At 38.2% G+C, this 21,728-nt stretch overlaps 1 protein-coding gene and 1 non-coding gene across 2 annotated transcripts in view; both read left to right on the top strand.

The window, feature by feature from the left end:
- Window positions 1-21,174, top strand: part of LOC110373002 (otoferlin) — a 67,984-nt gene extending 46,810 nt beyond the window's left edge. The window contains exons 8-33 of the mRNA XM_064043463.1: window positions 1,059-1,200; window positions 2,448-2,474; window positions 2,553-2,725; window positions 3,423-3,650; window positions 4,148-4,318; window positions 5,302-5,454; window positions 6,844-7,026; window positions 7,840-7,956; window positions 8,765-8,896; window positions 9,035-9,184; window positions 10,179-10,327; window positions 10,923-11,272; window positions 11,602-11,858; window positions 12,275-12,316; window positions 12,617-12,831; window positions 13,450-13,641; window positions 14,185-14,355; window positions 14,824-14,969; window positions 15,425-15,579; window positions 15,836-16,014; window positions 16,354-16,474; window positions 16,562-16,670; window positions 17,092-17,264; window positions 17,603-17,703; window positions 18,362-18,521; window positions 20,977-21,174. Coding sequence (XP_063899533.1) covers window positions 1,059-1,200; window positions 2,448-2,474; window positions 2,553-2,725; window positions 3,423-3,650; window positions 4,148-4,318; window positions 5,302-5,454; window positions 6,844-7,026; window positions 7,840-7,956; window positions 8,765-8,896; window positions 9,035-9,184; window positions 10,179-10,327; window positions 10,923-11,272; window positions 11,602-11,858; window positions 12,275-12,316; window positions 12,617-12,831; window positions 13,450-13,641; window positions 14,185-14,355; window positions 14,824-14,969; window positions 15,425-15,579; window positions 15,836-16,014; window positions 16,354-16,474; window positions 16,562-16,670; window positions 17,092-17,264; window positions 17,603-17,703; window positions 18,362-18,521; window positions 20,977-20,979 — 3,999 coding nt within the window. The 3' untranslated portion in view covers window positions 20,980-21,174. The remainder of the gene's footprint in view (window positions 1-1,058; window positions 1,201-2,447; window positions 2,475-2,552; window positions 2,726-3,422; window positions 3,651-4,147; window positions 4,319-5,301; window positions 5,455-6,843; window positions 7,027-7,839; window positions 7,957-8,764; window positions 8,897-9,034; window positions 9,185-10,178; window positions 10,328-10,922; window positions 11,273-11,601; window positions 11,859-12,274; window positions 12,317-12,616; window positions 12,832-13,449; window positions 13,642-14,184; window positions 14,356-14,823; window positions 14,970-15,424; window positions 15,580-15,835; window positions 16,015-16,353; window positions 16,475-16,561; window positions 16,671-17,091; window positions 17,265-17,602; window positions 17,704-18,361; window positions 18,522-20,976) is intronic.
- Trnal-cag (transfer RNA leucine (anticodon CAG)) lies at window positions 3,274-3,357 on the top strand. Its single transcript has one exon. It is a non-coding gene; the product is annotated as a tRNA-Leu (tRNA).
- Window positions 21,175-21,728: the final 554 nt, after the last annotated feature.

The following is a 21,728-nucleotide window of genomic DNA, read 5'->3' as shown; positions in this document are numbered from 1 at the left end:
CCAAATGAAACAATATCAAATGTAAAATCAATCATGTCTCAGTCCTACCATATTTTTATTATTTCTATATGTAATTTTCATAAACTTCTATGTTGCAGTAAAAACCTAGAACTTTCCCAGTAAAACGAACTTTTTGCACTATGTCCGCGACACGACCCGATGTAACGCACTGCGCATGATCGGGATGCAAGTTCGGTGTTCTCGTGAATTTATCATCAGTCAGCCGATAGCATGTGCGGCGGATAGCACATGCTATCAGCTGATCGTCTGAAAGAACTAATAACTTGGTATGCAAGAAAAAGATCTTGTTGAGTTAATATGTTATTTAATATGGAAACAAGGTATGATAAAAATTTGGCAAAAAAATTAAGTAAAATGAAAAAAAAAATTGCTGGATATTGGTCTACTTTTGGAAACGTATGATAGCATAGAAGATGGTAAAATTCTTGTAATATGACTTTAGATATATGAATTCATAAATCAGTTACATAATGAGTTTATTACTGACATACTGTTAGTGGTATTTAACTGCAGTGGCCGCTGTATATTAGGTACACACATTATTTTTAAGTTTACTAAAAATTTAATGGCTTATTTTTATAATCCGATGTCTGTAAGTAAGACGTATGATTTCGGATTTACATCTCGCCCTGCGCAGACGCATCCACGCTCTGCGCAGACGCATTCAATTGTTTTTAAAGCCTTTTGTAAGTTGCGCAGACCAGAAAAGGTGTAGGCATATAGTAATTCGTCAGTCAACAAGTTCTTCATGACTGTTCTTCGTGTTCGTGTTGCTATTTCTGATGAATTCATTTTTGTATAACCTATTATCATCGTCTGACTAGCCTTATCCCAATTATATTATGATCGGCTTCCAGTCTCACTGAGTACCAATGTACAGGGAGTGACTGCTTATCTAACCTCCTCAAGCCAGTTACCCGGGCAACCCAATACCCCTCGTTAATAACGGTTATCAGGCTTGCCGGCTTCTGAGTACCTGTCTTCTATCTTAATGTTTATTTTTATAAATAAAGCAATAACATAAAACTCTTCCACAGGAAAGTCTATGGTTGATGGAAGATTTCTGCGTTTTCTGCCCAATCCTTGAAGTGTCTATGCTGGACCGGCGTATCTCTGGAAAGCTGTGTGGCATTGCCATCACTGTAGGTGAACTACCTACGGATGACCAAGGGGATGAAGGTTAGTAGTTTAATCAGGGATTTATAAGGGCTCTGTCTTCTAATAGAATAAATGCGTGACTTATTGCTAAAAAAAAACCGTTATTTTTGGAGTAACAAAATTCAAATAGCTTATAATTTAAAAATAAGTCAGGGTTAGGTAATTGTTGAAAAAATAGGGAAAATTACTTCGTTTAAAAGCTGCACCATTTTATTATGGGGAGTCATCAAATGACCCCTCACGCTGCACGGACGGCGGGAGGGAGTATCAGTCCCCTTACGACTAAAACCCATCCTGTTCCTTCCTAAGCCGTTTATGAACTAGGGCCCCTCGGTAATTCTTTCTAAAAATCCCGTAGCCCCGGCAGGCCTTAGCCCTGGTGGGCTATACAAATGTGTGCTAACTCTCCTTGAGGAGCGCGTGGAATAATGCGCGCCGCCGAAACGGGCCTGTTGTCCCCTTTGAGACTCAAGAACGATATTATGAGCCACCCGGAACTCACCGCCCACAGACCGACGTCGTGGTGTCTTCCACGTCCGCTACGGTGGCTGAGATGAGAGTGTGAATTCTTATTCGCTCCGCCACTTCCTTTTCTAGCATGACTGCTTCGTAGAAAGAGTAATCGGCATCCCATTCCCTCTCACCTGCAACCATGATTTGAACCAGGGCCGGGCGCGAGAGGTTGTCACTGCCAAGTCCGAACAGTTCGGGCGGCACCTCCCGCTCGATCCGATGCAGGTACCTCCCGAAACAACCGTGTCCGGTGAGGACCTGCACCATGCGGAAGTTGAGGGCGTGATGACTCCTTTCAAGCTAGTCCTCAAAGAAGGAACTTACTGCAACTGTTGTGGCGTGCCTTGCTCGGAGCCACGATATTCGCTCCCGCCAGGCCACCACGAGATTGCGCTGGAAGACCGCCCGCTCTGCGACAACTTGTCGCAGCAACTCTTTTACTCCCTGGCGCAATGCCTCCTCGCGCCAGTCGTTCAGTGGCGAGAGGACTCTCGCCTCCAGATTACATGGTGGCAATCCGGCAAGAAGACCTCGCGGGTGATAGTGCGGTGACCCCGGACTAGCCTTATGGCTATGATCATTTGGGGCACGTTCAGGTAATGGGTGGCTCGCAGCCGCATAGAATGTGCCCAGGGTCATAGACTGCATAACTCCCACGTAGAGTCAAAGCAGGAGGCGTTTGGGCCCTCCATAAACAAGTGACATATTTGTCTAGGTGGATGAAAAATCTTCAGTAATAAAATTTCTTGTTTCAGAGTTTGTGGCAATGATGACTGAGATAAGTGAGTATGAAGATTTTCAGCCAGAAGACCTGGTATTGTAGTTTGACTATTCTTTGCTGACATCGTTTTTATGATCAGGAACCCGAAAGCTTTACTATACGGGATCGATGGACGTGCTCAAGACCCGGCCGGTTCATGGATACCTGGATTTTGAGAACACCTTTCCAGTGTTACAACTGGCAACCAGGCTGCCAGACTTCAGGTTCAGGATGTATCGGAACAATATGGTGTTTGGCATCGTTACAGAACTTGTAAGGCAATTTTTGAGTGCAATCTATTTTCAACTGTTTTTGAGTGTAATATAGAAACTTGATCTCTCAATTTAATAATGCGTATCAACGCTGCCAGCCTCTACACTTCTCGTGGGTATTGATGAGGGGGAGTTTTTGATGCAATTTTTTAATTACTATTATTGATTTAGTTAATTTTATTTTAAATAGTAAGTGAACTTAGTATTTTAATAATGTATGATAGTTTCTTTTACCTATATAATTCCTTATTTGTATCATCAGCGTTGATAGCCGCGTTTTAAATGTTTGTATTCAAGTTGGCTTAACTTCGTCTTCGTCTTGCCGCCAAGACGCAATCCGCGCGTGCTCACTCATACCTTCGAAATTAATTGCCAATTCAGCGTACACGCCGTTTCCTAGGCAACGTTAGGCGCTGAAAAACTGTCGCTTAGGTATAATTGCAGCGTCGGCGTAGCGGAGGCGGCTGCCGATCGATCTGTTGTGTCTGCGACGGGCTTAGGTCCTTCTACAGATAGATATAGAAGAGTATATTTAGTTAGATTTGATAAGTCAGGATGGCCGAGCGGTCTAAGGCGCTGCGTTCAGGTCGCAGTCCACTTCTGTGGGCGTGGGTTCGAATCCCACTTCTGACAAGTTTTACTTTACGAAATATTGCTACAGTTGAGATGACTGTTGATTTTTTATTGACTTTTATTAGGAGCAAGCATTAACAGAAGTTGAACGCCGACTCAAGAATTCTGAGTATAATTCGTTGAGAGATCTGACAGATGATATAAACAGATCTGTCGATGACGCTGCCGGTAATATCCTCAAGTTTTTGGATATAATTCAATACTCCAGCCCTACCAGCAGTGTTGAGAGCACTATGGCAAAGTATAGCACTGAATTGGACAATAAGCAGCTGGCTTTGCAGAAGGAGGAGATAGTGAGTGCATTTTATTATTCGATGGAGTTTTTCTCATCAAATGAGCAAAGAATATGTGTTGATTATGCCAAATTATATTCCGAACACCTGTGTTTTTTGTGACGATTAACTAGTTCAATTCGAAGCTGAATACAGTAGACACAATTTTTTTTGAGGTTGAGAGACCGGCCTCCACTAAAGCGAAAAAGAGCGCGAGATTAAAAAAAAAAACTATAGACTTTCTCCGCTCAGGGGATATCACTGAGATGATGATGATGATGATATTCCGTACAGCTCATCAGGGACAAAGGGCTCGCAGAAGGCTTTTCCACTCGTTTCTATATTCAGTAGCAATATTTCACTAAGTATTCCATATATTTGATTTTGACATTTTAGTCTCGTAACTATTTACTAATAGAGAACTACCCTCGAGAAGAAAGCTTACTCTCAAGTGACAGTAATTTTGTAGCTGTAATTTTTTTTAATTATTGACTAACTTATACTAATGATTTTATTAGGAAAAAATCTACCAGCAAATAACAAAAAGGACGCAGCGATGTGCATCTACCATGAGTCTCATACATTCCATTACTCAGTCCGAATCTATGAGCAGTACAAAGAAAGATGTCAAACTAATGCTTGCTGATATAAGGCTGATCGCTGAAAACTTGAAGAGCCTTATTTACAAAGTAAGTTCATTTTATTTTAACGTTAACAGCCTTACTACAAAAACTTAAAAATCTGTTAAATAGTTGTCTAAAAAAATGTGGCTGCAAAATGGACTTTATTTCAACCTCATAATCTGTTATTTTTTTAAGACAAGTGTTCAACAGACGTTTAATTTTTTTGTGGTACGACCGATAGTATTTATAATGTTTTTTTTTTTATTATCGGCGACTTAAGGGTGTTGTTTCAGAACGACCTTGAATATATTTCAGAGAAATTTCAAGTACAAGATGTTATAATTAGATAAAATAGAATAAAGAATATATTGAATATTCTTTATTGTACACTAATAACATAGAAGGACATAACAAACAAATAGTACACGAGTACAATAGGCGATCTTATCACTGAAAGCGATCTCTTCCAGACAACCTTTGGATGGATTAGCTACAAACATGTTTTTATCTGATTAAAAATAAAGTACCTACCTTTGAAAATCTTTTATTGGGATTTAGTATATAGCGTCGGGGATGGTTCTTAAGTTTTAAGAGGCATATAGAGAAGACTATGATTTTGCTGACTATTAGAATTTTTCACAACAAGCAGGCTATTTTTAGATACATAACCTAGAAGAAAGATCAAATAGGTTATTAAATTCATCCCATGTTTTATTCAAATTAATTTAATTCATTGATTTTTTCTACTTCACTACATAGGATATAGGGCTATGTATGCTTAAATCTTTAAAACTACGCTACAGATTTGAATGCGGTTTTTTTAATATACTTATAGAGTGACTGAAGTGGAAGTTTTAGGTATGTATTTCTCCATTATTTAATAATACATCCATTAAATAGTGGAGAAATACTGTATTTAGTATCAGCATTGCATCCGTGCGAAGCCAGGGCGGGTAGCTTGTATCGAATATTATTATTATTGTACGTTTGTCCACAACGTATATCTCATGAACAAAAAGACTGTCGGTGATGTTCATTTTTTCTTCTAGACATCTGAAGGATGGCCAGATATAGTGGTATGGCTCCTAAGCGGAGGATCAAGAGTAGCTTACTACAAGATGTCCATAGCTGACATAATATTTTCAGTAATACCTGAACAAAATGGACGGCACTGTGGGCGTATACAGAGCGTTTACTTGAAGGTATGATATGATTTATTTTTTACTGAATTTACTGGGAATTGTGTGTAATTTTAGGTGATTTCATTAGCTTAAGATGTGTAAGAAAAAGTCACGGGAAATTATCTTAGCCGCCCGCCTTTCCCGTGCATCGTTTTGGTAGATAGGTCCCAGCGCCTTCAGTTAGAACTCCCAACTCGGTACGAACGCGCGTCTCTCCCCCTCGACGCTACATTTGTAATAAGGTAAGTGAAATAAAACAACTTAATATTTTATTGTCAGCCATGTTTAAAATCATTCTCGTAATATTAATGATTTTTGCTCCATATTATGAAAGTGTTTCATAGCAAAAACATGAGTGAAAAGTGTATATTTCCTGCACCTACAAAAACATTTAATAATGTTTAAATTTTTCTTTGTTGCCTTGTATTTTGAAGATCTATGTTACTTAGTGATATCGTAAAATTCTTCTGACCTTTGAGAGTGAGCAGGATAAAATATCGTCCTGTTACAATACCTGTGTATTTTTTACATTATTAGCCACATAGTATTACATTGACTCTTATAAACCTCATATTCAAAAACATTTTGCTTTAGAATACCTAATTTCGATTTAATAAATTGGACATACTGTCAAGTACGAAATCATTGAAAAGCAAACAGGGTACTTCATTGTTACTAGGTATTTAAGCGCCAGTGTTACTATTATTCTCAGTACAATATCCCATGAATAAAAATCATTATTATTTCTTTATGTTAGGTAGTACTGGTTTTGAAAACAGCCCAGTCTGGCTATCAGTATTTAAGGGAGAAAGCAATTGTAATTGCACCATAATGGACACAAATGTGCACCCCTTGCTAACTTGCTTGCTTTGTGATTGACATGATAGGCTTAAGCAATACAAATAAGTACAGCAGATGTGTGACCCAAGGTCAAAACATGATTATCGTAGTAACTGTATTCAGATCTGTACTGATCTGTGCTCGAGATTAGTCGAGATGAATCTGTTGCACTAGTATTATGCATCTCAAACAGAATTGGCAAGGAGTTTGTTCGACCATTTGTTCTTCAGCAAAAACACATAGGCAGTGATGAAGGGTGACCGTTTTTGGGGCTGCCTTTTGTAAACTTGAAATTCAAAATAGCTTATTTTCAGCCTACTTTGAATAAATGACTTTTGGTTTTAATTGAATAAGAACAAGTGTCAGTGTTTTCTAAAATTTTCTTCATATGGAACTGAAACAACGGCTATAGTCAAGCAAACAGCCATGGGGTCAAAGGTTTATATAAAAACTTCTAAGGCCTCCAGATTGCTTCGTGAAAATTTCTCAAACCAATATTATTTCTATTCGAGTCAGTGGAGAACGTATGACCTGATGATATTTAAAAGTTTTTTTTTTTTTTAATTCCAGCCATTGAAATGTCCAAAGCACGTGAACACTTTGTCAACTGGTTGCTGCTGCATTGCTGGGAAGGTCGAGCTGATCCTGTGGATGGGGTTGTACCGGCAGATCCACGCCTTCGAGGGTTGCCTGCCAAAAGGATACAAGTTGAAGATCAAGGATTACGACATGTGTCTTAAGACTTCTACTATGGTAAGTATTTATTGCTAGCTTCCTTCCGCGGCTTCGCCCGCGTGGTGTGCTGATAAAATGTATCCTATGATCATTTCAGTACCACCAAGATTATTGTATACAAAGTTTCGTGATGATCAGTTAAGTAGTTTTTGCGTAAAAGCGTGGCAAACAAACGGACTTTCGCATTTATAATATTAGTAGGATAACTAATAACATATGATTTTTAATATATTGGGTAATAGTTATATTCATAGTAGATGACGATCTTACCCGAGCTCGTGGCTAAGTCAAAGCTCGAATCGATCGATCATACACACACCACGACGTCTACATCACACCACGACGGATGAGCAGATCGTGGAGTATGTCCGGTCTAAGACCAACTGGACCTTGAGGGTGGAGAAGTTGGAGTCGCGCCACAATACGAACTTCAATTCGTTCATGGTGCGAGTTCTAACTCTGCACGTCAGACATTCTTCAAGGAAGAGTTTTGGTCAAAGGGTGTCGTCTATCGGAGGTTCCCGGGCAGGCTACGCGACACCTCGCAGCGCAACACGACGCCGACACTTCGTGTGCATTTGTTTTAAGTTGTTTATGTAAAATATGTATTACTGTATTATTTAATGTTATGATATTTATGTATAGTATTTTCTATGGGCCGTAGATGTCTGATATAAATAAATAGGATATGGTTAAAAGTCAAGCAAGATCGGTCCGTGGATGGGTGCTCCATAGAATTGGGTGCTTGCGTACAATACTTATCGAAATGCCCCCTATTTTTAGAGGTTGAGAAGTATTTAGTTTCTAATATTTTTCTTTATATGATTCCAGATGCTGGAGTGCAGAGTGTTCGTCTACAGAGCGAAGTTGAATACCAGCGTTGATCGGAGCAACCACGCGCATCCCTTTGTGAGAGTAAGCACTCTGAATTCTGTGAAAGAAACGAAGGTAAGCTTTCATCACTACATAGCATAAACAAAGTCGCTTTTTCTGTCCCTATGTCCCTTTGCTCACGCTTTAATCTCCAAAACTACGCAACCGATTTTCATGCAGATTTTTTTAACAGATAGAGTAATTATAGAGGAAGGTTTATATTTATATGTATAATAACATACATTAAATATATTGGAAATACTGTTTTCCCGTGTGAAGCCGGGGCGGGTAGATAGTAGTTAATAAAGTAAGGCTTATTTATTACACGGTGTAAACCAGTTGAGACATCTCCTACCGTTCTACAGTAAATTAATTATAGGAAGTCAATAAAATAACACACTTTGTTTATACCTACTTAGAGAATATTGTTAATCGAATCCAATATTATAAAACAACTTGATATTCAAAACTAAACAAAGCTACTCTCTATCAGACAGGATATACCGAATATTGGTCACTATTCTCATTTCATAGTCTCAATCATCATCATCTCCTGAGCCTTTTCCCAACTATGCTTTGGTCGACTTCCAGTCTCACTAGATGCAGCTGAGTACCAGTGTTTTACAAGTAGCGACTGCCTATCCGACCTCCTCAATCCGGGCAACCCAATACCCCTTAGTAAGACTGGTTGTCTGACTTGCTGGCTTCTGACTACCCGTAATGATGGCCAAAGATGTTCCATGATAGCCAGAACCTACAGTTTAACGTCGCCTTACAAACTTAGAAAAGTTGCATCGAACCATCGAAGTTACATCGATTCTTTACCCACTGGGCCACCACGACTACTAGATATTTGTTTGAGAATATTGTTTCATAATTTCAGATCGAGCAGAAAACTCTGACACCTGTTTGGAACCAAGTCTTGAAGATCAACAAGCTGGTGTCGGCGACACAAGACAGAATACAGAACAGCCCTCCTCTAGTAATGGTTGAAGTTTTGGATAGTGATCAAGGAGTATGTATCATAGTTCCTTTATGCTTGCAAGTTTATATTGTATAGAATGCATAGAATTTGGAGAACAATTAGCTTTTCACTGAAACTTTTCAATATTAAGAAATTTTGTGTGTGAACCAAATATTTTGACATTTACAGGGCAAGTCGGAGCTAATAGGACGTTTACAAGTGTCACCTGTGGTTGACGACAGACAAGAATACCAGTATTCTCCTAAGCTGCAATGGTACGATCTGCACAGAGGTGTGGAGTACAGCGGCCAGATCCTCATGTCTGTCCAGTTGTGTCAGGTATGTTGTATTGTCATCATCATCATTGTCGTCCTGCCCTTATCCCAATTTTCATTTGAGATCGGCGCAGCATGTTTTCTTCTTCCTTACTTTTATGTCTGTCGTCATCTCAAAAGTAACTTTCTTCCTAGCCATTCCAACTTTCACACAATCCATCCATCGTTTTTTTGGTGGTTCCCTTTCACTATATCCATCCACATTAATACTCATCACCTTCCTCACAACACAGTCCTCATTCTACCGTATCACGTGCCCATACCATGACAGCCGGTTACCACATAGCTTTTCAGTTACCGGTGCCACTTTCAAACTTCCTCTTATGTACTCATTCCATTCAAGAGTTAGGAGAAAAACACTGGTATTTAGCTACTACTTAGCTGTTAAAGGTACATTTTGAACTCTTGCGTGCACGTACAGTTGCTGTCAGATATCTAACATCATGCAGGTGCTGCTGCCGCTTTGATCCAAAAAGGTTTTATATAAATGCATACAAACTAGTAGTGCAGCTGTGTCTTACTTCATGTAGTCGCGGTGTGTGCGGTCGGCAATCGCAGCCGACTGCAAGAATTGATAACGTACCTTTAGACTGGAAGCCGACCCAAACATTGTTGTAACCAGGCTAGACAGTGTGAAGTTGCTGTGAGAGTTGTCAAGAGTCTGAAATTAAACAGTTCACGGGGTTTTTAGTTGAATAATATCTCTAAGAGAAATGTTTTTGGTCCCAGTATCACTTAACGTTTTCGATCATTGTAATCTTTGCGAATTATTGACAACAAAGTAATCGCGTAAAATTAACCACTGTCTCAATATGAAGAGTGACAACATGCAACAATTCTCTATTTCCGGACTTTTCATTTGCTAATGATAAAGTGTGTTAAACGAAAACAATACGAAGATGATATGTACGTTTGGAACTTTGTAAACCAAAGTGTGCTTATTTCCCAAAATATTCATTGCTTTTTCGAAAATAAATTGTTTTTCCTTCTGTTTTCAGATTCCGGAAACGTTAATGAAGAGCACAGTGTATGGTCCAGTGGAAGAAACATACGTTGCAACAGGCGTGAAGGAACCTGCTGTCGAGGCTGAGTCTGATGACCCTGAGCCTTTGCCACCCAACTTGATACCCAAGGCTACCACCTACAAGTGAGCATCACTGCATATTATAAATCAAAGTCGCTTTTTCTGTCCCTATGTCCCTTTGTACGCTTAAATCTTTAAAACTGCGCAACGGATTTGATGGGGATATTTTTAATAGATACCTAAAGTGATTGAAGGGGAAGGTTTATATGTATAATAACATCCAGTAAATAGTGGGGAAATACTGTTATCCCGTGGGAAGCCACTAGCCTATTGGCCGAGGTTGCACCCGCGTCCCGTGATAACTACCTCCCGTATTGGGATAGAATATGGTTTAAACTATTTGGGAAGAGTGTAACTTCCCAACAGTGAAAGAATTATTCAAATCAGTTCAGTAATTTCGTAACCTTTTTAAACAAACAAAATATGTTTCCTCTTTATTATATTATAGTATAGACAATTTCCATCTTAGCCTAGAGGGATTACGACTGAAAGTACTACGTCACCAATGGTCCAATGCCGGGGATGGCAAGATCTATTTTAATTATCGGCTTTTTTTTATTATCTACTTGCTCACTTTTAAATTATGTATACAGATATACCAAAAGCTTTAAATTACTTACAAAAAACTAAAAATAACAGAAAAAAATATCGATTCCAGGGTGGATATCTACTGGTGGGGCCTACGTGACGTCACAACGACCAGGAAACCTTGTGTCGTCCTAGAAATTGATGAGCTGACGATAAAATCTGACGTCGTATGTGACAAGAAGTCTAACTGTAATTTTCCAAATGGGAGATCTTCACAAACCTTCCAAGCTCCTTTGAATGAGGTCTATTGCCCTCCTCTGAGTATCAGGTTGTATGATAGCAGTACTTTTGGAAGGACACTCTTTTTGGGCACGAATATTGTTAAAAACCCAAACAAGTATATTGTTAGTTGGATACCGAAAGTTGAAAGGGATGCGTCTTTGAGAAGCGTGTCTATTGTGGCTTCCAGTTTCTTTCAAGGTTAGTTTCTATAAAATAATATAAATAGCCTACTTATTTAATTAATATCAAAGGTATGTTTTGACTGCTGCTGCCGACCGCACATGCCGTGACTGCACTAAATTGTCAGTAGCTGCAATACTGGTTTTAATGCATTTATATGAATCAGTCTTGGATTGAAGCGCATTTCATGCAGTCGCTGCATGTACCGTCGGCAGCTAGCTTTCAAAGCCTTTACCTACCTTATCCGAATTAGAAGTCCATAATCCTGCAACAATTTTCAGCTTTAATTTACAATAGAAAATCGGGCAAGCTTAGATTTTAACATAATTATTTTTCATTATTTTCAGTCAGTCAAATCCTCTACGTCAGGAAAGGCTCTTTTCAATCAATAGACAATCTAATGAGCAAAACTTCAATACAAAGTGTTCAGGAAACAAAAAGACCTCGTTGGAAACGAGTGTTCTGCAATAAAGTGGCCGATGAAGAAGAATACGTTCTTCTCCCAATGTTCTCCAAAGAGAAGAATCAGAAACTGGCCAAAAATACTTCCCTAGAACATTCTGTACAGAGAGACTGGTGGACTAGATACTTTGAAACGATATCGGTATGTTTTTTCTTTATTAGTAAGACTTCGTTAACAATGTTCTATCTATCTGTTATGTAGTTATGCTTACTAGCCTGCCTCGGAAAGCACGTTAAACCTTTGGTCCTGTGCCTGAACTCTCTCCGGTCGTGTCGGATTGCGGTCCCATCGGACTGTGAGAGAAAAGGAACAGAGAGTGCACCTGTGACTGCGCACACGCTTATGCACTATAATATGTCCTGTGCAGTTGGCTAATCTCCGTTAAGATTGGCCGCCGTGGCCGAAATCGGTCAGGAGGACTATAATGCTTACTAGTGACAGGAATTTGACGTTACTTGTATGGGGCTAATATCAAAATTACACAGACAGACAGAATATTGAGAACGGCCATCAGTACGTTACAGTAAAGTTATGCTAATTACTTTTATTTTTTTTAGGAGGACATGGATGAAACTACACCAAGCAGTGATCGAATAGTTGTAAGTTTTTCTTTTATTTTATTTTTTGAAAAAATAGGCGCATCAAAGACTACGCGTACAAGGATTGCGTAAACATTTTCTAAATAGGTGGCATAAAATTAATTTGAAAGGCACTTCTTTGTCTTGATCAATATCTTAAAATAGCAATATAAAATAAAAGCTAGCAGCGCTTTTTTGAATATGTGCTTGACGGATTCATGCTTTTTCTTCAAGGTACAGATTGGAACTACCATACCATGGCCAATTCCCTTACCATCGTCATCTTAAAATTACTTACCATATTATTAAATATGTTTCCAGATGTACAATGGAGAGTTAGAGGCTCAGCCTGAGTTTGCAAAATTCAAAGACTGGTGTAGTACCCTGAAGCTATTCAATGGGAAGAAGACCGGTATACCTGAGAAAGATGAGCAGTTGTACTGCGGCTACTTGAAGGCAGGTATCGCTATATACAGGTGGCCCCCACCTGTAGATACCATTGCCGTCAGCTGTAATGGCGTTGAACTAAATAATGGGTAAGCAATTGATGTTGTTATCTATGTGTATAAAGTTTATGTTTATACTATAAACATCATTCCCTATATCACTTGGTCACGCCATCACCGCAACTGGCCGATGAGGGCTAGACCCGGGAAGGACACAAATCTTTGTCATCATTCAGCTACGGGAAGCAGACGTATTGGAGCGCGGGTGAAATCGCGGAAGCTAGTTTTGTGATCATAATTGATGATTCTCAAATGGTAGAATGTCAGCTGTATTTGTGAGGAACAAATAATTTCTATTTTAAAACAATTTAATTTCTATTGATTGAAATAATCGTTACAAAAGCAAATACATAAAAAAATCTGCTACTTTTAGCGCCTTTCTAGCGTGTAAAAAATAAAAAGTTTAAGTTCATATCTTTCGGTTTTATCATCAGATCAGTTTGATAGTACCATATTATTGTATTGTCATCAGAACTACATAAATCTGCCTATTTTCATAACCCTCCACGGATGATAAGCAAATTAGTTGCATAAGATACCATTACATAGTTTGTTACATACAAGTCCACCTAATAGAAGAATACTGGTATCATTATTCCATAAATACACGTACATATTTAATTACTTTGATGATATACATGATTCCAGATTTTTCAACGACTACCCGGACAACGAGCCTTCAAAGTTCCTAGTTCGAGTGTACGTGGTCAAAGCAGTGAATTTGGTAGCCAAAGCATTCACGGGCAAGCTAGACCCTTACGTCGCCATCAGTTGTGGTAACAAACACCTTGGTGATAGGAAAAGTCACGTGAAGAACACTCTGAATCCTATATTTGGGAAGTAAGTAAACATTGTAATTTTTTTTTGGAGTAGTAGTATAATAGAACGACTCAAACTGTCATTCCTCATTGACTCGCTCGAAATACATACAGAGAGTTGCTACTTAATTGCTACCAGCTACCATTAGTTGCCACCAATTGCTACCCTCGTAGATTTGAAGATAATCAGTATCTAAAGGTGACAGCTATTTTGATATCAGGATGGCTATAACGTCACTTTTTTCAGTGCAAAGAAACCTTAAAATGCTGATTTTCTTCAAATTTACGTTGGTAGTAACAATTGGTAGCTGGTAGCAATTAGGTAGCAATTCTCTATGAGTATTTCGAGGGGATCGGTGTAGAGTCACAGCGATTCTGACTATCACGTTTTCCTGACTGTGATTGTCTGGTAAACGGAGATTAAATATTGCGACGCGATTATTAAAGAACTACATAAATGAACATTTCTTCTGCTACATGATTCCAGAAAATTCCATGAAGTTGTAAAATAAACAAATCACAAAAATGAAAAAGTTAAATTAATCTATTTCACATAATGTTCCAGGATGTACGAGTTCAGGTGCACTTTACCAGATGACTACCTTCTAACAGTCTCCTTGTTTGACTACGACACGGTACCTCCTGACGAGCTCATTGGGTCTACAACCATCGACTTGGAAGACAGGATCTATTCGAAGCACAGGGCAAGAGTTGGCTTGGCTTCTGAATATAACGCGTGAGTAAAATTATACTGATTATATTATCTTTGTGTTTATTAGAAAGGAGCTTTTGTAAGAACACTGTCCCACCCACTCTTCTCAAATTTTTGAGAGCTTTGTCTCAGGAAAGCTCTTAACAAGCTTTCTTTATATGGTAAACATGGTGTTGTTAACAAAGCTGAAGAGTTTGTTGGTTTGCTTGAACGAGTTAATCTCAGGTGCTACGGGTAAAATTTGAAAAGTTATTTCAGTGTTACATAGCCCATTTATCGAGGAAGGCTATAGTTTTCTTTTTATCCATGATCGTGCAGAGGTGTCCACGGGATGTGGGTGAAGCCGCTGGCAGAAGCTTTTATGATAATAACTGGAAATACTATTGTACGGAGTCTAACTTAACTGCCAGAGAATGAAAGACAGTACTCCTCAAGAGACTCATTTTCATCACTGTTACAAATTAGTGTAGGTATGCTCCTTCTCCTTTGCAGGATTGGACCAAACAAGTGGCGTGACTCCCAAAAGCCTTCGGCAATTCTCGAAGAACTGTGCTCTAAAAATCATCTACCTCCACCCACGTTTCCTGATAATGCCACGGTCGTCGTCAACGGCGTTGAGTATAGAGACAGCGACAATGGTAATACAAATAAATAATCAAATTATTTCTAGGTCACAAGTTCACATCGTCATCCATCATCGTTGTTCTAGAAGACACGGCTATGTAAATTTTGTTCCCAGTTCTCCTATTATTTTGGTTTTAAAAGATAATAATAGGTAATTGGGAAGCATATTTACTTAGTCATTTACATCATCATCATTGTACTCCAGGTAATTTCTATTGTTAATGTCTCTATAACTGTATTATGGAAATTATACAATTACGTCGTGTTCGTGTTATATTTTGTGTACCTATATCATATATGTAATGTGCAATATCAAAGCACTTAAGTATGACTGACTTCTGCTGCCCAGAAGGATAAGGAAGTGTGGAACCTAAAAAACGATTATAACAATGTTCTGGTGGATCTTACCGTATGAATAGATGAAGTAAGCGAAAAAAAGGAAACTAAAGATAATATCTGTTCCCTGTAGGCAGAAGTTTTAGGTCGGCATCTGATCGCAAAGAAAACATCTGTCTCAGCTTACTACACAGCTGGTACACGTTGCCAATATGCGGGTATCGCCTAGTGCCCGAACATGTGGAGTCACGGCCTCTGCTGAATACTGCAAAGAATGGATTGGAACAGGTATCTTTAATACATTTAATAGGTAATTATTTTGAATTTTCTAGGATGACTGCAAATCCACAAAACAACAAGGGCTTCTCGCAATATAATAGGGAATGTGGTCAACTTCCAGGTAAAACTAGGTAGCGGTTGAAGTTATCAGAAATTCCTCACGGTCACGTCCCTGGTGCAACAAAAATGAGTCCGATCTCACGTATTCCAGTCTACAATTTGAATTCGAAAAATTATTATTGTTCTGCTTATTTAATTTTCTCAGGGCAAGCTCCAAATGTGGGTGGATATTTTTCCTCTGGATGCGGACAAATATATTCCGCCTGGCGTGGACATCACTCCTAAAAAACTGGAGGAATATGAGCTTCGCGTAATCATCTGGGATGTGCAAGGAGTAAAGCTGGATGATCACGGGAAGAAGGTTTCCGATATTTATGTCAGAGCGTTAGTATTGTTAAATTCCATATTCTGAATATCAGGTAAGATTAAATAGTCTTTCCTTGTAGCAGGAAAAAGATGCTTAGGATGTGTCTACAAGGTGCATGTAGCTGGAGCAAGTTAACATGCGCAGGTGACAAGTGACAGGAGCACGCGTGTGGGTATTTTGGTTTGGTACGTGCGCGAGTAGCTGAACCTGCATGTAACCTGCGCATGTGCCTCAACATGCGCAAGCTACTTGCACCGTGTAGATGCACCCTAAGCTTCAAAGATTAGAGGCCATTTCCACACATATTTTAAAAAGTCAATCGAAGAAGTTTACATTTTCATGCTTTGTATTTTCAGATGGATCGACACCATAGAACAAGCTCAGTACACCGATGTTCACTACAGCAGCTCCGCAGGAGAAGGTAGCTTTAACTGGCGTATGATATTCCACTTCCAATATCACCAAGCGGAGAAAAAGGTACGTAGGTTCTTTAGATGGCATATAACATTCCGCATATAATCTCGCTATAGAATAATTATCTGATTGTTTCTTTGTATTTTACAGTTGGTGAGAAAAGAAAAAGGTCCATTCACGGAGGTCGAGGAACACATGACTCCAATATTTGTGGTTCAAGTATTGGACAGCGATGCAGCGTCTCAAGACGATTTTTTAGGTACGTTTTTACGTCTTTATGTTTGTGTGTTTAGTTTCGCACTAAGGCTGTGTTCAAACTTAACTGACTGTCTGCCTCCGAATGTGAGCGAATGTTACGCAGTTTATTGTATTTCCATAACTATTCTAACCGATGATACGCTTTACACGCAGCTTTTCCCGCGCCGGAATAAAAACTATTCTATGTTCTTTCTCAAGGTCAACTCTATCTTGTAGTAGTACCAAATTTTATTAAAATCAGTTCAGTGGTTTAGTGAAAGCGGAACAGACAGACAGAGTTACTTTTGCATTTACAATATTATTAGTAGGGATAGGCTAACAGTGACTGTGAGCCTGCTCACTTTCGGTGGCTGACAGTCAGGTCGGTTGGAATACAGCCTAGGTGATAATTTCCCACTACTTAATTGTTCTTATTGTAACAGCATCCGTGTCCTTCAATTTGAACTCAATGTCCAGAGGAGTGAAGCAACCTTATAAATGTAATCAAGAAGAACTGGATAAGAATAAGAAGATAAATCTTTTCACCACTGTGGCGATTAGGGCATGGTGGCCTCTTGTTTATACTAATAGAAATACTGGCATGACTTCAGCTGCTGTAAGTATTTTAACGATAATACGCTTATCTTTTTTTAATCGAGAAGCCGAAAATCGATCTCAGTGGCGTGCACTTGGAGAGGCCTATGTCCAGCAGTGGACTGCGATATGCTGATGATGACGCTTATCTTTTTGATCTGCTTTTGTAATTTTTAACCTAATTTTATTTACTTAATGTTTTTATTGTCTTAATTCCCTTGAAACATTTAAATCTTTCCTAAGATGACTTTTTTATTAAGTTTGAATTCTGGGCTAATTTTAGTATTTTTCAGAAGACCCGTAGTCAGTCTTGAAATTATATAAAGTAACTATAATATGATTTCTATGTTTATATTACAGGGAGCTATAGATTTGGAGATGTCATTGCTGCCGAAAGAGAAGGCTTTGTTGATGCCAGTTGGACTTGGAAGGGAACCACCGGCTCCTTTGCCTGACCCTGCGTATGACCTTTTAAGTTTTATCAAATTTATTTTCACGATGCAACACAGTTCTTTTAGAGTGCATCTACATGGTGCAAGTAGTTTGCGCATGTTGAGGCACTAGCGTAGCTTACCTTTTTTTTTGTTGTCGCTGGGCTAAAAATGCTATTACGCATCCCCTTCCCGTCGGGGGACGGGAGAGGATATGTGGGACTCTCCGGTAAAGACGTTCCCGGTATACCCACTAAAAAGGCCCAGCGGCACTCCAACCTCGCCTGAGTGGAGCTTGGTTACCTGCATTTCAAAAACGTGCGGGTCCAGCGTCTCGCGCATGTACTAAAGCAAAATACCCACCTGCATGCTCTTGTCGCTTGTCATTTGTCACTTGCGCAAGCTACTTGCACCATATAGATGCACCCTTAGTTTAGTTCCAGCTGTTTCCAGTTATTTAACCACGTTCCATCTCCCCACTGATTTGATCAAATTATGTTCATAATAATTTAAAAATTAATAATTAAGACGCTGGATGCAGGTCGCCTCCAACAGGTATCTGTGGATATCTAAAGGAGAGGCCTATGTTCAGCAGTGGACGTCCTATGGCTCAGATGATGATGATGATGATGATGATGTTCATCCTATTTCAAGATGTCTTAATTTATGAATTGACAACTTTTTGCAGTCGGGCGGTATCGTCGAACAACCCTATGAAGTTCGTGAAAAGCTTGATGTTCAGTAGCTGGATAAAAGAACACAAGAAGGTGGTAGCTGGGACTGCAGCCGTGACTGCTATGGTTGTACTGGTGTACTTCCAGTTACCAATGGTTTTGGACATTTTTATAGTAAGTGACCATAACGCTTTGAAATGATACGACGACTTTTTTATATCATTACCATATTTAGTTAACTAGGTATTTTTAACCGACTTTCCAAAAAGGAGGAGGTTCTCAATTCGGCTGTATTTTTTTTTTACGTTTGTTACTCGATTTCTCAAAGACGCCTGGTCCGATCTCAAAAAATATTTTTTTATTTGGAAGGGTATTGTTGTCATTTGGTCCCATCGTCATCAGGTCAGGATTTGATGATGGAAACCCTGAGAAATCGAGGGAAACCTTCGAAAGTTGTAAGCATACTTAGGGTAAAAACTTGACATTCAGGTGTATGCCTGAAAGCACTATTCAACAGTGAAGGTTTGGAGCTGACCTGATGATGGAGACCAGAGAAGGTCGAGGGAACTCGACAACTCAATATGTAAACTACCTCGTGTTTGGACTTATATTTTTTGTATTGACGAGACCTTTGCAACAGTGAAAGTTTGGAGCTGGCCTGATGATGGAGACCAGAGAAGGTCGAGGGAATTCGACAACTGAATATGTAAAATACCTCGTATTTGGGCTTATATTCTTTGTATTGATGAGAACTTTCTACTTATATGGATATAGATAGTTCAACTCAGATTTGCGCGCGGCCCTATGTGTGCGTCGGCTTGTAAATATACAACTTTCATTCGTGTGACAGTGACGTCGTCCGAGCATGACGTGTTCTCATCGCTTTTTGTTATGGGTACAGTCGTTTACGAAAATGTCTAGTTCTTCACGGAGAAAATGTTTTAAGGAGTCAGGTAGCGTTTCAAAAAAATGAAACAACATTCAAAGCTTTTTATTATTACATTTTACAGTTTATCATTATTTTCTCATACGGCTTTTCAAATTGACATTGACAGTATCTAAGAAATAAATGAAGTGAAATATCTAAGATGAATTAAATACTCCTTACATATTTTCTAGCTCGGGGTACGCGGACAATAAATAAATGTGTGGACTAAGAATGTAAAAAGACCTATAATTTAGTATAATAATGGAAACAAAATGTGTGGGGAATTTAAAAAAAATTATATTGCTTCGCATAATGTCGACCAAAATAAGACGGAAATAATGAAACTCATAAATGAACGTTTAAGTCAAATTGATGAAGGGATGTTGGGTAATACTTGTCGACATGTACAAAAGAAAAAAGAAGAATACTATAGACATTTTGACATGGAGTCAGAATTTATAATAAACATTGGTGAAAGTAGCGAATCCGAAAATTCATCATTTGATTTTTCAAGTAGCGATACAGAATCATTATAAATAAATAAACGAAATTACGTAATAACTGTACTTTAAACAGCCGTATACAACCCCTAAATAACTGTATTTGTACCCGACTGTACCTCTTGTCACGCACACAAAGTCACTGTATATGTACAAGGGTTACCCACACATAGGGCCGCGCGCACGACTGAGTTGAACTTACTATAGTGACAACTATTCGTATCACTGAAAAGTTGAAAATAAAAAGCTTTTTTACAAAAAAATTAAACCGACTTCCAAAAACACTAAAAAGTAAAAAAAAAACTAATTTTAGGTGCATCGGCATAGAAGTCGGTGTCTAATGGATGTTACTAAGTTAATTTTGCCATTTTTTTGTAAAAAAGTTTTTTATTTTCATTTAAATTATTGCCAGATTAAGTAGTTTCCAACTAATCAAATTCATTACTTTCATTGAACCATCAAAAACTGTTACAATGTAATTTAAAAGGCTTTGACACAGACTTTTACGAAACTTCATACTCATTTTGCTCATGTAGTTAATAAAAAAATATATAATTTTTCATCAAAATGATGAATAATAGTGACATTATTATTAATTATTAAATACACAAGAATATGATAAAATAATTTATTTTCGATCTAGTCAACGAATCAATTTTGGTCAATCTTTTCCTAAATTTACTATCACAGAGTAGGTCGTTTATTTATATCGGGTGCGTCGTTCACAATCACATTAAATCATATCACATATACTTTATGATATTCTATGGCGAATTGTAAAAAAAATAACCTAATCCATTCAGTGGTTTAGCCACAGGAGTCATTTTTCGTTTTTATAATTTACAACATCATGTGTAAAGCAGAGATAAAGTTAGGAGTATCGTATGTTTTGATCAGTTGACAGCTGTCAGTTTTCAAGGGAGAATTTCAGTTGTTTGTAATGACTGACTTTTATATGGTGTTCTAATTTTTGCACATTTTTATTCCATTTACTTTGTTTGAAAAAATCATTTTTTTTATTTTTACGTATTTTTCTTTTATCTTTGTGTTAATCGACATATATTAACCAGTATATTAACGCATTTAATTTAATGTGATTATGAACGACACACCCGATATACACATAGGTGCTCTATACATACATACTACGTGCTGCTAAAAAGGGTAGGTACTTATCTAATTATTTTTTCTCTATTTTCAGTGAAAAGGACATCGTAACCTGACGCCGTTCAAGTCTTTTGTAATTTCGTTTTATCATTATATTTAGTGGTGGTCTTTTGTAAGCAGTATACATAAGTTTCAAGATATAAATAGGTACAATTTTACAATAATTTAGATGTCTATTATTATCGAAACTAAAATGTGAATTTTATTATTTGTGTTTAATAAATATTATGTTACTTTCATGACTGTGTTTTTATCTATCTAGTACCTATACTAATATTACAAAGAGGAAAACTTTGTTTGTTTGGTTGTAATGGATAAACTCAAAAACTACTGGACCGATTTTAAATATTCTTTCACCATTAGAAAGCTATATTATCTGCGAGTAACATAGGCTATATTTTATCCCGGTGTGTGCAGTAGCTCCCACGGGACGCGGGTGAAACCGCGGGAAAACGGCTAGTTTGTAGATAATGAACCTATGAAGATCTCCTCAGGTGATCTCTGCGGTCCAATTAATATAATTTTTCGCACATTCAAACACAATGATAAAATTGTTGTGTCAGTGTGTCGTTATGATTCGCAGTGATAGATCACGCACTGCATATATCATTATCATTGTGAGCATGCCGTAACTTATGTGGCTTTGCTATTTATCATAATGAGCGATTAGTTGTACTTACCTAGGCTATGTTTGATTACGCGACGAATCTTAAGGGGTAAACGTTATATACGACTCTATGATAACTTTGTTCTATGTCCACCATCATACTGCGTTAATTTTTTTAT

Source organism: Helicoverpa armigera, chromosome 1, assembly GCF_030705265.1.
Source record: "Helicoverpa armigera isolate CAAS_96S chromosome 1, ASM3070526v1, whole genome shotgun sequence".
Taxonomy (NCBI): Eukaryota; Metazoa; Arthropoda; class Insecta; order Lepidoptera; family Noctuidae; genus Helicoverpa; species Helicoverpa armigera.
The sequence above is the reverse complement of the archived record's forward strand: the minus strand, read 5'-3'. Positions and strand labels throughout refer to the sequence as shown.